This window comes from Ctenopharyngodon idella, chromosome 6 (assembly GCF_019924925.1).
Source record: "Ctenopharyngodon idella isolate HZGC_01 chromosome 6, HZGC01, whole genome shotgun sequence".
NCBI lineage: Eukaryota > Metazoa > Chordata > Actinopteri > Cypriniformes > Xenocyprididae > Ctenopharyngodon > Ctenopharyngodon idella.
The window spans coordinates 28,912,336-28,928,173 of NC_067225.1; the positions used below are offsets into that span (position 1 = coordinate 28,912,336).

Here is a 15,838-nt window from a genome sequence, read left to right on the forward strand (position 1 = left end):
TTCTGTCAATGGCTGGAAAGTGTAGTCTCATAAAATGATGGAAAATTCCTCAATGGCGGGGAAAGAGTAAAATGAGACATGCACAAAATTGTTAAAATGTATGAACTCTTATTTTGCACAATGCTTTAAAATTATTCAAATCATTTATTCAAAATTTATTCAAAATCCCTCAAAAATATTTTTAAACAGGAAAATGTGCATTATTGTGGTGATATTGGCCATTTGATCTGTGCATCATGGTATATTGGTCGACTGCTACTTGCCTTCTGTACTGTTTTAATGTTTCACAGATATGATTTAAATATATACAGACGTGTAGGAAGCTGAAACCTGGTTGCAGAAAAAAGACAATATATTTCAGACAATATGTTTCAGACAATATATGTCATTTATTGCATCATTCTTTTATCTGTGGCTTATAGAAAAAAGTCTTGCTGTTATTGTCTGTACAGATGACAAGTGCAACATTGAAGAAAACACAATTATCGATCAAACTCGCAGTCATAGAGTGAAAATCACAGCAGATCATTCTTTTCTGATACAAACTCTGCAGTGTCCAATGTTTCACGGTGGTCTGGTGGTGAAGGGAGAGTATAGCGGTCTGATGTTAATTGACAGTAAAAAGTGTTTCATGTTTGAGTCCAAGAGAGAGCCATGAGGTGATTGACACTTGCAAGAACAGAGCAGCATGATGTCATATGATTCTCAGTTACTAAACCTCACTGCAAAATCATCTGCTTATCATACACACAAATTATCGGATGTGTAAAACTGTAAGAAAATGTTTTCTTTTCAATGAATAGACCCTGCACAAGGGTGCATTGTGTAGAGACCCTCTCCCTGAGTTCAGCAAGACCTCTATTTGATGTTCACAGTTTAATCTGAGAGATGTTAGTCTTCACTTGATAAAACAATTTATCAAGTGAAGAAACGTCACATTGTAGCATTCTGGTGAGCTCAATAATTTTTTTTTTTTTTTTGTGGGAACAACAATATGCTGACTTTATAACAGTGTGCTGACTTTATAAAACAGCGTGTTTTATAAATGTTTGGTTTTGCACCTGTATTTGAGATATTTTTGGATGTGCATGCTTTGTTTTTTAGTCTTCACTTGATGCCCTTGATGTTCCCTGTTGAATGTTGGTTTTACACCATTTATGATTTTGAATACATGTGAATATTCTCTTTTTTTCAAGTGTTTGTATACAAATATTATGTAAAAAAAAAAAAAAAGATTCTTCCGCCAAGAAGTGTAGCTCTTCAGAAGCGGAATGGTTGCAGTGGTGCAGTGATACTGATGTAATGCGGTCACAGGAACGCGGCTCAACCAGTCATAATCAAGGACTGGAATAATCTGTTTTATAACCTTTTTTAAACTTTTCTGTTAAATAACAATACAAAAACCTGGCCAGCATTTGAGTTTATACTTATAGACATATTATAAAATTATATTTATATTATGTACATTCAAAAGTTTGGGGTCAGTAAGATTGGAATAATAGATAATGTTTATTTAGTAAGGATGAATTTAATTGATCAAAATGACAGTAAAGACATTTATAATATTACAAAAGATTTCAAATAAATGCTGTTCAAATCAAGGAGTCTTGAAAAAACAATCATGATTTCCACAAAAATATCAAGCAGACAACTTTTTTCAACATTGATGATAATGATAATATATTTCATGAGCAGCAAATCAGCATATTAGAATGATTTCTGAAGGATCATGTGCCACTGAAGACTGGAGTAATGATGCTGAAAATTCAGCTTTGTCATCACGGGAATAAATTATATTTTAAAAATGTCTTGATTTTAATCCAAGAATGCCCATTTTATGTCTATTTAGAATATCAGAGAGAAAACTGCAAAATAAAGAGCCCAAGCCCACTTGTATGAGTCACTTGGCATCTCTAAAGTGCCAAGATCTTTAACTCATTTGGCCTTGCATTTTTCTTTAAACTACAGCATGCAAACTGGAATGCAATTAATCTGACTTCATGCACAGCACTACACTGTGAAGCTTCACTTTGTACAGAAATTTTTAATTCAAGACTTTTTTTTAATGCCTCTAAGCAGGTATTTATTTCAACTCTTAAATCTAGCTCATGCCAATTTGTGGGTTCTGTCATCAGCATTAGAGCTTTCAGACTCCAGGGCTCACAGTTAGGAGGAGGAGTATTTTCTTATGACTGACAAAAACAGAAGCATAATTTTCTGCTCAGGCAGACACAGTGTCAGCTGAAAAGCATAGGGGGAAGCCTGGAGATCCACTCAGCATGCCTTTGATCGCATTACGGCTCTTCTGGCCTTCAATATGCTTTCAATTTGTGTCAGATTTCCCCCTCGTGCTTTAGCATTAGCATTTAGCAATCATCTGCTTGAGTGAAATCTCGGTCGGTGGAGGAGAGAACAGTTTGGGCTTTGATGGTGGAAAAAATACTAGTAGTTTGGAAACAGGGAAAGTGGGAAGTGGGAGAGCCCAATTTTCAGATGAAAGAAAGAGTTAAAAGCAGTCAAGGTTGCATACTGATTGCTTTAGTTATTTAGAATGCACTTCGCTGGCTTTATAGAGACTTTTGCGTGGAAAATGCACTAGATGACGGCGCCTAGCTGAATTTACATGTTTAAGAGTGTGTCGGTTTTCAGTGTTATAATATTTTTTTTCTATCCTAGGCACCACTTTTAAGTAGGCCATTTGTCTATAGGTTGATTTTTTTCACCTTTAAAACGTTGCTCTTGGTCTGACATATCCAGTAGCCCCAGGCTTTTTTTTTTAAATTCCACAAATGGTGCAGAAATAGAAACCTTTAAAATAAACAAGACATTTCAGATATTTTTGGATGTGCATGCTTTCTGTTTTTTTTAATCTTCACTTGATACACTTGATGTTACCTGTTGAATGTTGGTTTTGCACCGTTTATGCTTTTGAAAGAACGTGAACATGATTTTTTTTTGTTCTTCAAATGTTTGTGTACAAATATGATGTTAAAATAGAACGCAATGCCTTTTAGGTTTCACTGTCTGTGACATACGAGTGTTTAATGGTTTTATGTCCTCTGATAATCTATTGATAAATAATGATACATTAATCTTTTTTAAACTTTTCTATTAAATAATACAAAAACCTGGCCAACATTTGAGTTTATACTTGTAGTAGAATAAATAGAACAATATTATAGTGTCCCAATCAAACATGACGTGATAAAACATTAAGTGATAAAAGGGTATCCATGTTAATCAGTGTTTTTAACCTAACAATCCAAGTAGCCCCACCCACATACTGAAATCTCATTGGACCAAAGTACTGGTCATGTATATTAATAATAAAATTATGCCATGGTGGAGTGAGTGTAACTGTTGATTGTGTTCTAACCAGACATCACGTGACAACATTACATAAGCCACTGTAAGAGATTGTGACGGCTTTTGCGTCACCAAATAACTCTTGCTAATTTAATGCAATGTTTGGTTTAAAATAAAATTAGGACGGAACATAATAAAAGGGTTATTTTCTTAATCCATCTACCATTTTCATTTTTCACCATACAACTGTTTTATTAAAAATGTAATTCAGAGTATGTAATTAGAATGAATGCTGTAATTCCTTATATAATTAATGAACCTAATTGTAGTTCTCCCCCTATAAAATGAGATACATTTTTTTGTTCTAGCTGTATTTTTCACCCAATGCAAAAAATGTCCTCTGATCTGACATTACATTTGACACATTCCTTGCGTATCCTCTTTGGAGTTGTATGCTAGTCCAAGTCATTCTGAAATGTTTGACCTCTGTCCCTCAGCGGGACCTATGAGGAGAGACCTGGAAAATGAGAGACACTTGCAGAATGAGTCGGGCACATCCACAGGGCAGTCTGAGCCGAGACGAGATGTGTGTACATGCATGTACCTGTACGCGTGTGTCTATAATGCAGGAGTTTTAAACCATGGGTCCACCGGTCAAATGTTTGAGCATAAACAACATCTGCAAAGTTACAATGTTTTCTCGAATTCTCTGTTTAAGGATTACAACAAATGGCTGGTAGGGACTATAACGAGCTTCTTCTCGGGTTGGTGACATCACTAGCCCTAAAATTTACATAAACCCTGCCCCCGAGAACACACAACAAAGGGGGTGAGGCCATGTTGGGCTGCTTTAGAGAAGAGGAAGAGTTGTTGTAGTAGAGCGTTGTTACCGTGCGGCCATTTTACGCCGGACGGCCTCACAAACGAGGGTCAATTCAACGCTGGATTTGCACAAAAGATTAACATGATGGCACATGCTAGTCGATGAGCTGAATCAATTCCACAGCAACTACATACATTTATCCACTAACCATTCAGAAACGTCCAGATGCATTCTAAAAGTTGTAACTTCTTCCTGAGTCTCTCCATCAATGTCCGACTCCGGTTTGAAAAATGTAAGGCTGAACACTGTTACTGACAATTGTCATTTTGGCTGCGTGAGATTCTCCTGTTTTGTTGTTGAGCAACCGAAGCACGAGCTGTTGAAGCTCCACCCTCTTCTGGAAAGTGGGCTGGGAGCAGCAGCTCATTTGCATTTAAAGGGACACACAAAAAAAGCAGGTTTTTGCTCACACATATTCTGAGCTGAAACTTCACAGACACATTTTGGGGACACCAGAGACTTATATTACATCTTGTAAAAGGGGCGTTATAGGACCCCTTTAAGATAAGGTGACACTCAACTGGATGCTAGCATGTCTTAAGTTTCATGGCTCTATGCCATCAGGAGTGAAATCTATGCCATCCTTGTTTCAACAGACGTTTGCTGGTAGACTAAAGACAGGTTTCCAGTGGCTCAGTTCGTGTTGTTGCGGAATCTTTCATCCTGGAAATGAAGAGCACAGGAGTATTCGTAAGGAGTTTTCGCTGTGTCACAAAGTGGAAAGATCACCCAGAAAAACAAAGAAAATCCTTTGTATTCTCAGCTCGGTGAAATGCATGCAATCAGTGTACGGTTTGACTTTTACAGACGAGATATGCAAGACTTTGACTATAGCTTCCCCCATATTTTACCAACCACTTCTTGAAAAGGCTGTCTTGAAGCTGCAAGGAAAATGATGTTCAGCTCTCACATTCATATAGGTGTGTAATCATGCAGAATTCTCTTTCTTGTATCTATATTGCATTCTCTTTCCTTTTTCTCAGTTTTTTTCCCCCCAATCTTACAACAAATTGTTCCAGTCGTTTAAAGTCATGTGTGCCTGTCGGTAAACCATATAGCATCAGATATCATCCTTTGAGTCAGAACCAGGGTGCAAATTAGCACCGTTTTCGACGAGGACAATTTTTGTTATGACAAAGATGTGAAGCATAATTTGCTAGTTCCTACTGCTAAATCACAAGTTAAGGTCTTTGCACACTGAGTTCGAAATTGTTGTATGCGTTTTTACATATTCGTCATCCTAAAAATGTGTCACGCACAGAAACCTTGCATACTGAGTCCGGTGTGTATTAATTAATCCGTTGTGTAAAAATTCACAAAACAATACAAAATAGAGTCTTCAAGCAGTGAGGATGATTTTGTTGTCCTCTCTCTTCTTAAAAAGAGAAAAAAAAAGAGGAAATATTGGGTCCATCTAATTCTGAGATTGCATAGAGAGGAAGGAGAGTTCCACTTCCTTATCAAGGCACTGCAGGATTATCCCAAGAGATTCAAAGTTTACTTCAGGATGTCAGTGGCTCAGTTTGATGCTTTGCTAGCGATACTGGAGCCACATATTAAAAAGAAGACCACTGATATACACTGCCTGGCCAAAAAAATAGTCGCTGTTTGGATTTTAATAGGCAAATATTTAAAAGTCTATGGATGGATCATTATTACAGTGATTATTATGTTTCTAGCATGTTATATGTTTGGCAACAGTCCTTTTAACCCTTAAAGATGGAGTGTGTAGCTTTTCATTTCTCAAACAACCATGTATTAAGATGTATCATGGCCATATTCCAGGATGACAATGTCAAGATTCATCAAGCTCAAATTGTGAAAGAATTGTTGGGAGGGAGTATGAAGAATCATTTTCACACATGAATTGGCACTGACCTCAACCTCAGTGTAAGTTTTTGGGATGTGCTGGAGAAGACTTTCCAGAGTGCTCACCTCTTGCATTGTCAATACAAGATCTTGACACACAAAAAAAATGCGCCTCTTGATGGAAATAAATGTTGTGATGTTATTTTCATCAAGAGGTGCATCATTTTTTGGTCGAGATCTTGTATTGACAATGCAAGAGGTGAGCACTCTGTAAAGTCTACTCCAGCACATGTAAACATGATTGACACAACGTGAGGTCGTATTTATTTTCTATTCATCAAACAAAAACATTAAGCAGTACAACTGTTTTCAACACTGATAATAATAAATGTTTCTTGAGCAGCAAATCAGCATATTAGAATGATTTCTAAAGGATCATGTGACACTGAAGACTGGAGTAATGATGCTGAAAATTCAGCTTTGCATCACAGGAATAAATTTAAAATTTTAAAATATATCAAAATAGAAAAGTTATTTTAAATTGTAATGATATTTCACAATATTACTGCACTCTACTGTAACCTTGGTGAGACTTCTTTCAAAAAACATTTCCCAAAATCTTACAGACTCCAAACTTTTGCATGGTAGTACAGAATACTACAGTATTTTGTTACATTTTTTTTTTGACAGTTTCAAACGTTTGGCTAACCATGCTAGGGACATCTGAGACTGACCTGAACAGATTGCACCACAATAATTGCTTATAGAAATTCCTTTAAAACATTGACAACTGAAAGTTATTGTTTTGCACATCAGTCTGAACTCAGATGCAATAGAATCCATTTATAAAAATCTACATATATTGCTATTGATTTCACCAACTGACTGCCATCAAACGCTGAGCTTTGAAGGCTCCATATTGGCTGGTATTAGAAGTTTTCAACGCAACTGAACCAAAAGGCTTGTCACACACAGTGTTCTGCCCACCATATGTTGTCTTATTAATTTTAACACAAACACATTTTGATAGTGTTTCTGATCAAAAAATAAACCGTATTGTTGAGTCAGTGATAACAATATTGTCTGACAGGTCTTCTGTAGATAAATAGATTGTGTATTGTCCACATTCATCATTTTTTCTTTTCTTTTTTTTTTTTTTTTAGATATCATGAAATAAGAGATCTAGTGTTTAAATATTATTTGTTGTGGACATCCTTTGAAAGAAAAAGCACATTTGGTCGCAAATAGACTAGCCCATTTGAAGTGAAAGCTTAATTTATAGTCTAATTTTGATTGTTTTATATGTAAATCAAAGTTTTAAATTGTATTTGTTATAATATTTAGTTTGATGATCACCATGTTTTGAAAGCTAAGCACCTCCTTTGACTGAGCATTTGTAGAAAAAAGGAACTAATACAGTACTTCAGACCCATTTTGAATCCTATTTGTAGAAAGTGCCTAGCGCCCAAACGTCTGTTTTCCCCCTCCTGGCTCTTGCTTGTCAAGGCCCATCAATGGTGCTGTGGACCCATAACTACACCTGAGGCCCTCTTTTCTTCCTCTGAATACATCCCTCTCTCTTTCCTTTCAGACCTTCTCCATCTTTGATTCCCCACTTCACCCAGCAGATGTCTAGATCTTAAGTTGCACTCCTGTGGTTGGCTAACTGGCAGACGCGAGCCTCGCGTGCCCGCTTCCTCCAAGCCCTGTGGGGAAACGCGCCTACCTGGGCGGCTCTGTAATTTTGTTTTCTCTTTGCTTCTTTCATATGAGCGCACTTACATCCACGCAGCAAGGTCAAGCGAGTCTGGAGAACTTGTATGATTCTACATCTGCAGGATTAAATGCATTTACCGCCTCCGTTCATACGAAGAGGGTGAGTTTGAGAACCAGAGAAACGAGAGATTTGACGAGAAGGACTAAAATAAATATGTCAGACATCTTGCCATCTGCACGAGGGGCATTCCAAAGGGACTAATTAGCCAGCCGTGGTGGGCTGGATTGCTCGTTTGAAAGTGATTCGCTCTTCTAGGGGAAAACAGGTGGAGGAGTTTTTTTCCTCTTCACTCACTTTATTGCGTTTGAGTGGTTTTGCAATTGCACTTTTACTCTTAATGCTTGTTCTTTGAATGTTTTCTGAAATGCCTTCATTGGTGTCTTTAATGCTGTCAATCAGCTGCTGATGTTGGTGTCCCTTAGGTGTATAGTGTTCTACACATATTGCAGTGAGATGATGAGACTGGGGAGAAGACGCTTAATAACTTGTTGGTTCTTTCCTCCCTCTGGTTTATGTGTTTATGTGCTTTAAAAGTGAGTCATACTGCCTCAGAGGGAGTGAAGAATTGTGGGTCCACAAAGGAAAAACAGGATTTGGATCATTTGGAATAATATACTACTATTATTTTTGCACTATGTTGTGCTGTTTGCATTGTATGCACATTTTATGTATGCATCACATAAGTCTGCGGTGTATTGTGCAAAATGTGCAAACATTTTTTTTTAGGTAAGAATGCAAAAGAAAGTGATGAGTTTTATCGCAACATAATATGCCACATTTATTTGGAATAGAAATCTTTTGTAACGTTATAAGTCGTTACATTCACTTTTGATCAATTTAATGATTCCTTGCAGAATAAAAGTATTAAGGTTACTTTATTTTAAGGTGATGTAGTTACATTGTACTTACTCAAATAAGTACTGCAAAATATTAAATAACTACATGTACTTACTATAAAGTTACGGTTAGTGTTAGTGTTTGATTTAGGGTTAGTAATTATGCATAATTTTCTGTTATTACTATAGAAAGTAGATGTAGTAACCCAGCTGTTGGGTTAAATGTTTGCCCAATGTGCTGGGTAGTATTATTTAACTCAACTATTGTTTAAAAATTACTTTATGGCTGGCTTAAAATGAACCCAAAATTTACTTAATCTTAATCACTTTAATAAATGTTTATTGTTTAATTATTATTCATTAAAATTATTAATAAATGTAAATTGCCAACATATTTTGGGTTCATTTTAAACAAGCAATACAGTAATTTTTAAACAATAGTTGAGTTAAATAAAACTACCCAGCAGGTTGGGAAAACATTTAACCCAACTGTTGGGTTAAAACAACCAAATCACTAGGTTTGTCCATTTTCAACCCAATTTGGGTTGTTTTTAACACAGCATTTTTTAGAGTGTAGTGTATACTCTTACTGTTTCTGCATTATGTAGTATGTATACTGTGCACAGAATGCAAATGTTTGTACTATTCACATATTATTTTAAAAACTTAGGCACTATACAGTATATACTGACCAAATTAATAGTGAACTTAATGGCTGCCTCCATCATACCCTGAATTGGATCATGTGTTTTGAGGATTTGATTTGGACCACATGAGGGCTTGTCAAAAGCTACATTGTTTGTTTCTTAACACTAAAAATGCAATTGAATTGTTCTGCCCTTAAACCAAAACATGTCCGCTTAGGAAAGTGCTGTTACACGCCTGGGTTTGTTAGGAAAAAAAAACATTCTGACCTCTTTGGCTCCTATTTACCCACGTCTCTCTTCAATCAATACGTGCGAGCCCTTTGGGTGCATGCAGGGCGACGTCAGCTATTTACAGTGTGTGTGTTTTCAATACTTCAACTCCAGTGACTTGTCAACGACCTCATAAGCTTGTGAACCCCATCGGCTTTGTGCGGTTATTGCGGGCAGAGAGGCTAATTGTGCTTATGGGTGGGAGAAAGAAAGCACGGGGGAAAGAGAGAAAGAAAAGACGCTGGGTTGATGAAGGATATGAAGCTCTGACAATGTGTGCAAAGACTTAAATTTTCTAATCAAGTTTTAAAAAGTGCTTATTTCATTTTTTAATTTTGTTTGCTAAGGCAATAATTGCTGTTTTTATTTCTCGTAAGAGTTAGGAGTCTGTTGTAGTTTGTGTTATGGACATGAATGTTACCTCAGATTGTGTGGCTTGTTGAGGAGAGGTGTTAACTCTTTTCTGGGTAATCAGACTTGACATTTTTCACCTGGCGAATGATTAAAATGGAAAACAGTACAGTGAAGCAAAAACTAAGCAACCACTTAACACAGACGGCAGCAGGTTTATTAGACTGCGGTCACCAAGACCTAATGCACGCTTTCTTTTTCAACTGTTTACGTTCTTAAAGGGTTAGTTCACCCAAAAATGAAAATTCTGTCATTAATTACTCACCCTCATGCCGTTCCACACCCGTAAGACCTTCGTTCATCTTCGGAACACAAATTAAGATATTTTTGTTTAAATCCGATGGCTCCGTGAGGCCTACATAGCCAGCAATGACATTTCCTCTCTCAAGATCCATAAAGGTACTAAAAACATATTTAAATCAGTTCATGTGAGTACAGTGGTTCAATATTAATATTATAAAGCGACGAGAATATTTTTTGTGTGCCAAAAAAACAAACTAACGACTTGTATAGTGATGGCCAATTTCAAAACACTGCTTCCTGAAGCTGATTCATAATGCTCCGAAGCTTCAGGAAGCAGTGTTTTGAAATTGGCCATCACTATACAAGTCGTTAGTTTGTTTTTTTGGCGCACCAAAAATATTCTCGTCGCTTTATAATATTAATATTGAACCACTGTACTCACATGAACTGATTTAAATATGTTGATGAAATGTCATTGCTGGCTATGCAGGCCTCACTGAGCCATCGGATTTCAACAAAAATATCGTAATTTGTGTTCTGAAGATGATTGAAGGTCTTACGGGTGTGGAACGGCATGAGGGTGAGTAATAAATGACAGAACTTTCATTTTTGGGTAAACTAACCCTAAAGTAGGATCGCGTGGGTGCTTGAATTGAGATCGCGATCTTTTTACGATTAATCATGCAGCTCTACTATTAATTTTTGAAAACGTTTCTGTGAATGTACTCTGAATGCTCAATGCTTCAGTTTTTTTTTTTTTTTTTTTTTTATGTTTTAAAAACGAAAGTTTCTCACTGTAGTAACAGTTAAAAAATGTTAGACAAACATCCAACTAAACTTTTCAGGTAAAAACGTTCTATGAACGATGTATAAATAATGTTTTGTGCTAACATTTTGAGAACATTATTATAACTTTGAACAAACCTTCTGGAAGAACGTTTGTTAATAACATTGAGAGAACCTTGCCATGATGTTAGCCATAATTCTGAGAACATTCCCTGTTAGCTGGGAAGCAGCTTTATAGTAACACGGTAAAAACACTCTATGCACTACCAGCTGCATAGAAACAACCACCAGAACACCCTGGCAACAGAATAGCAAAGCCCCAGCAATCATCTAGAAATCCCCTGCATAGAAACACCCTGGCATCCACTCAGAAGTCTATTAGCTGTATAGGAATGCCCTGGAAATCATCCAGAACACCCTACGCTGTGGCAGTCAGTTTTTAATGTGTAAGCACTACTGTAGAAATCTAGTCCTACTATATATAAATTTTATTTTTCTTTATATCGACGTAGTGTTCATTAACATGTTTTAAGTCCTTTTTTGGCTTGCAAAATGCAACTGAGGGCTTTTTCTCTAATCAAATAGTACTGATTCAGAAAACGCCTGCCTTGATCAAAACCTCAAATTGGGTTATTTGCATGCTTCTGCTGCGGCCACAAACCAAACCAATGTTCTTTTAGTTTAGTGTAATGAAGGACAGGGAAACCTCCAGAGTCTGACTTACTGCTGAACATATGCAGAAAAGCCTCACAGTCTCTGCCAAACATGCATCCCCTCACATGGAGCCCGCCTTTGCTGTAATTTGAGGAGAGATGTTGGCAAAAGACATGAAAAGATGCCTGTGATACTGCTGTTGTCCCCCCTTCACAAGAATAAGACAAGCTTGGCATGTCGGCACGATGATTGCTTTTGTGTGTTCTGGTCTCTCCGGACCCCTCAAAGACAGAGAGGGAATTACTGGCCTGCAGCCTCTGATAGTATATCAAGATTACGGTGCTTTCCAGACAAGAGCGGACCACCGCCAAAGAGCGAGATTGTGTCACTCGCTAACACATTTGAAGGATGGCTGATATTTGAGGAAATTAATGGCTGTTTGGATTCATGTCTGCTGCGTTCTAAACTATTTCGCATTTTGAGGATTTATGGGTCATGTTGTGCTTTGGAGTCATATGTTTGACTGACTGCATTTCAGGATAAAATTTAATATTTAATCTGACATTTAAATGGTACTGGAAATAGGCTATTTTCTGGGTGTTTGAGGCAATTAAGGGAAATTGCAAAATGGTTTGTTTGCCAAATGGGGTAAAATGAGAATATTTCCCTACAGAAAAATAGCATGGTATTCCATTGAAATGAACAAGAAATCAAAATAGCCATTTCATGTAACAATTTGTCACTTGTAGACAATATGATTGAAGTGCTTGCACATGCCTGAGTTTTGGCTACAAAAAGCTGTTGAACATTTCCACGCTTATTATTCATTACTGAACACATCTTGACCTTTTGTGACAACATGCCCCAATAGTTTACACAATATGGTACAAGTCGTTACAACAACAACAATCGTCTGAATATGCTAGTGTGGTTAATGAGATATAGCCTATATAACAACAAGCCCTGTTCCTCAATATCAAAGTACTGTAGTATTACCATTTGAAAGCATTATTAAACCATGGTACTTATATTTCCATGTGTTTGATGGTGTATTTAAGATAAATTAGCTGTTTGCTGACTGTTATTTCCCATATGTCATTGAATCATATGGTAATAGCCTTTATGTATATTGTGTGTTTGTAGGATGCGGGAGAGGGAACTGCAGCGTGTGGGCAGGAGATTGCTGCTGTTGGGCATCTGTCTGCTGTCTCTCTGGGGTCAGCTGAGCCTGGCCTCAACACATCGCAGCCATATTGGTGAGTTGCATGCAAATATATACACATTAACTTTAATGGGAAGCATTAGAGAAAACAGACTATCAAACAGACTTGGGTCAAGATCTTGACCAAAAATGAATGCACCTCTTGATGGTAATAAATGTTGTGATGTTATTTCCATCAAGAGGTGCATCAGTTTTTGGTTAACTTCTTGTATTGACAATACAAGAGGTGAGCACTTTGTAAAGTCTCCTCCAGCACATCCCAAAAACTTACACTGAGGTTAAGGTCAGTGCCAATTCATGTGTGAAAATGATTCTTCATGCTCCCTCCCAAACATTCTTTCACAATTTGAGTTTGATGAATCTTGACATTGTCATCCTGGAATATGGCCATGAAACATCTTCCGATATGGTTGTTTAAGAAATGAAAAGCTACACACTCTATCTGTTAGAGTTAGAAGAACTGTTGCCAAACATAAAACTAGAAAGCTAGAAACATGATAATCACTGTAATAACGATCCATTCATAGATTCTTAAGTATTTGCCTATTAAAATCCAAACAGCAACTTTATTTTGGCCGGGCAGTGTATTTATATAATTAAATTGCAACCTTTGCGATTTGATGTAGTGAAAAAAATTGGTGTTGAATTTACTTTGAAACAATTTTCATTTAGAAAATTTCACAAATTTCACAAAGAAACAGCAAGTAATTTTTTGTTTTATTCACAACTACAAAAAAATGTTTGTTTTTTTATAGTGTAATTGCACCAAGCCACTAAACATTTAAGTTTTATTTCAATGAATTATGCAACTCTGGATCTGTTCTCCATTTGAGTCTCCGTTTGATCTCCATTTACTCTCATTGCTCCTGTCTAAGAGAAACCATTGAGATGTAAAAGCAATAACTTTTGTGACTTTTCTTTCTGAAGTCTCTTGAGGGGAGTGCAGCGTTAGGTCAGTGGAGCCCAGTTGCAGGCCAACAGGGGCGCCAGAGGAGAAGGTGTCATGCTTGTCACTGAAATCTCATTGTAAGGAGAAAGCAACAAAGTGAAGGAGAACCCTGGGCAAAAGGTATAAGATGTGAATACACATCGCAATAATGAGACCCCGTCCACAGGGGCCGAGTGGCAAACAGTAGTGGACCAAGAGAATGTCGAATTTGAGCACATACACACACAGACATTAGCTGCGTATATCCTGGCGGGGCTGTGTCTTCCTTTCTCTGTGTTCGCCAAAAGCTGCAAAGACCCATTGGGGACAAAGCCAAGCAACAGCGACAATTAATCTCCTGTTATCAAGTCAAAGGCCGACTCTAAATAAAATCATGCAGCTTTTCAGGCACGGCGACAAAGATAGCAACAAGTTTAGGAGGCCCCATCCTTCTCCCGGTGGATGTGTACGTGCGGTATGTCGGAGGTAGAAAGGGTGATTGATTACAGCGCGAGTTGCCCAATCATTCACCCTGTGGTGGGGAGAGAGTGGCTTTCCACCCGATGCAGGTTCCTCAGCTCCAGGCTAGCACAGAACTAATCACAGAGTAACTCCCAGTGGCTCGGGGAGGTCAGGCCAAGGTGTTACCCAGTAAACAAACCTCTTTAGCCCTGCTGTTTAAGAGAAGTGTGGGCCTCCTGCTGCTTTGGAGAGTCAACCTCTCAGAACACCCTTAAGAGAGCACAGATCAGCCCAAAAACACCTCAGGGACAACAGCAATGCCAGGACTCATTAGTTAGTCATGAGAGAGAGAGAGAGAGAGAGAGAGAGAGAGAGAGAGAGAGGGTAACGTTGGGTGGAAGAAGGAAAGATATGGCATGAGATGAAAAAACAGAGGCAAGGGAAATGAGAGAATATCTGGCAACTTTGATAAATAAATAAAAACATAAAACTTGCAGAAATGCAATAAAGTCCTAGTTGTTTTGTGGGTCTCCCTAATAAACATGGACAATTTAAATGTGTGCATTTCTAGAGAAAATGTTGCTCAAAGATTGGTCTTTTATATTTTAGGAAATATTTGAGATCTGTCTTTGTTTCAGATATTTGTTACAAAGGCTGCTTTAAAAATATGCTGCAAAATCCTTTTCCTTATTGGTATTTTTCTCTGCTTTTGTCCCCTGTAAAACTATCTTAACATCATTAAAACAAAATAAAATCCATTGAGAAGCAAAAACAAACAAACAATTAAATAAAGTATATTTTTTCAGACAATATAACTTGAATTACAGTTTTCCTTACCCTTTGGCAATTTTATTTCTTTAATGCATAGATCTAACAAAATGAGTGAGTTTTATGTTTAAAACAAGACAAAAACAATGTTCAATGTGCTTGACTGAAAAATTGTTTAAAAAAATGCTACTTAAGTAAATTTCCTGATAATTTACTCACCTCGATGTCATCCAAGATGTTTGTCTTTCTTTCTTCAGTCAAAAAGAAATTATGGTTTTTGAGGAAAACATTCCAGGATTTTTCTCAATATAGTGGACTTCACTGGGGTACAACGGGTTGAAGGTCCAACTTTCAGTTTCAGTGCAGCTTCAAAGGGCTCTACACGATCCCAGACGAGGAATAAGGGTCTTGTCTAGTGAAACGATCGGTCATTTTGTAAAAAAATTAAATATATATACTTTTTAACCACAAATGGGTTGCGCCACGCATTACGTAATCACGTTGGAAAGGTCACGCGTGACGTAGGTACCGAGTAATGTACCGATCCAGTGTCTACAAAGCGAATGTGCAAAGACTGTAAGTCAAACGGCCTTTACAAAAAAAAATGCAAAACAGCGATGTCTGACAATTTTGAAGTTGGAGGAGAAAATGAGATGGAGTTTTTTGCCCTACAGCGGTACTTTTGCCATACAGTACAGTAAGAGCTGAACTCCATCTTAAAATCCCCACGACTTTTAATTTTCTTTAAAACAAGATTTGATCAAGTGGTATTCACTAGATGTTGCAGGTCATACTAGATTAGGTGAATACCCAACTCCATGTGTGTTCTGCAAGAC

At 37.3% G+C, this 15,838-nt stretch overlaps 1 protein-coding gene across 2 annotated transcripts in view; it reads left to right on the forward strand.

The window, feature by feature from the left end:
- The window catches only part of tafa3a (TAFA chemokine like family member 3a), a 108,319-nt gene that overhangs the window by 63,509 nt on the left and 28,972 nt on the right, over positions 1-15,838 (forward strand). For both annotated transcript variants that reach the window (XM_051897019.1, XM_051897018.1), the window contains one exon: positions 12,766-12,878. In XM_051897019.1, coding sequence (XP_051752979.1) covers positions 12,767-12,878 — 112 coding nt within the window. In that variant the 5' untranslated portion in view covers position 12,766. The remainder of the gene's footprint in view (positions 1-12,765; positions 12,879-15,838) is intronic.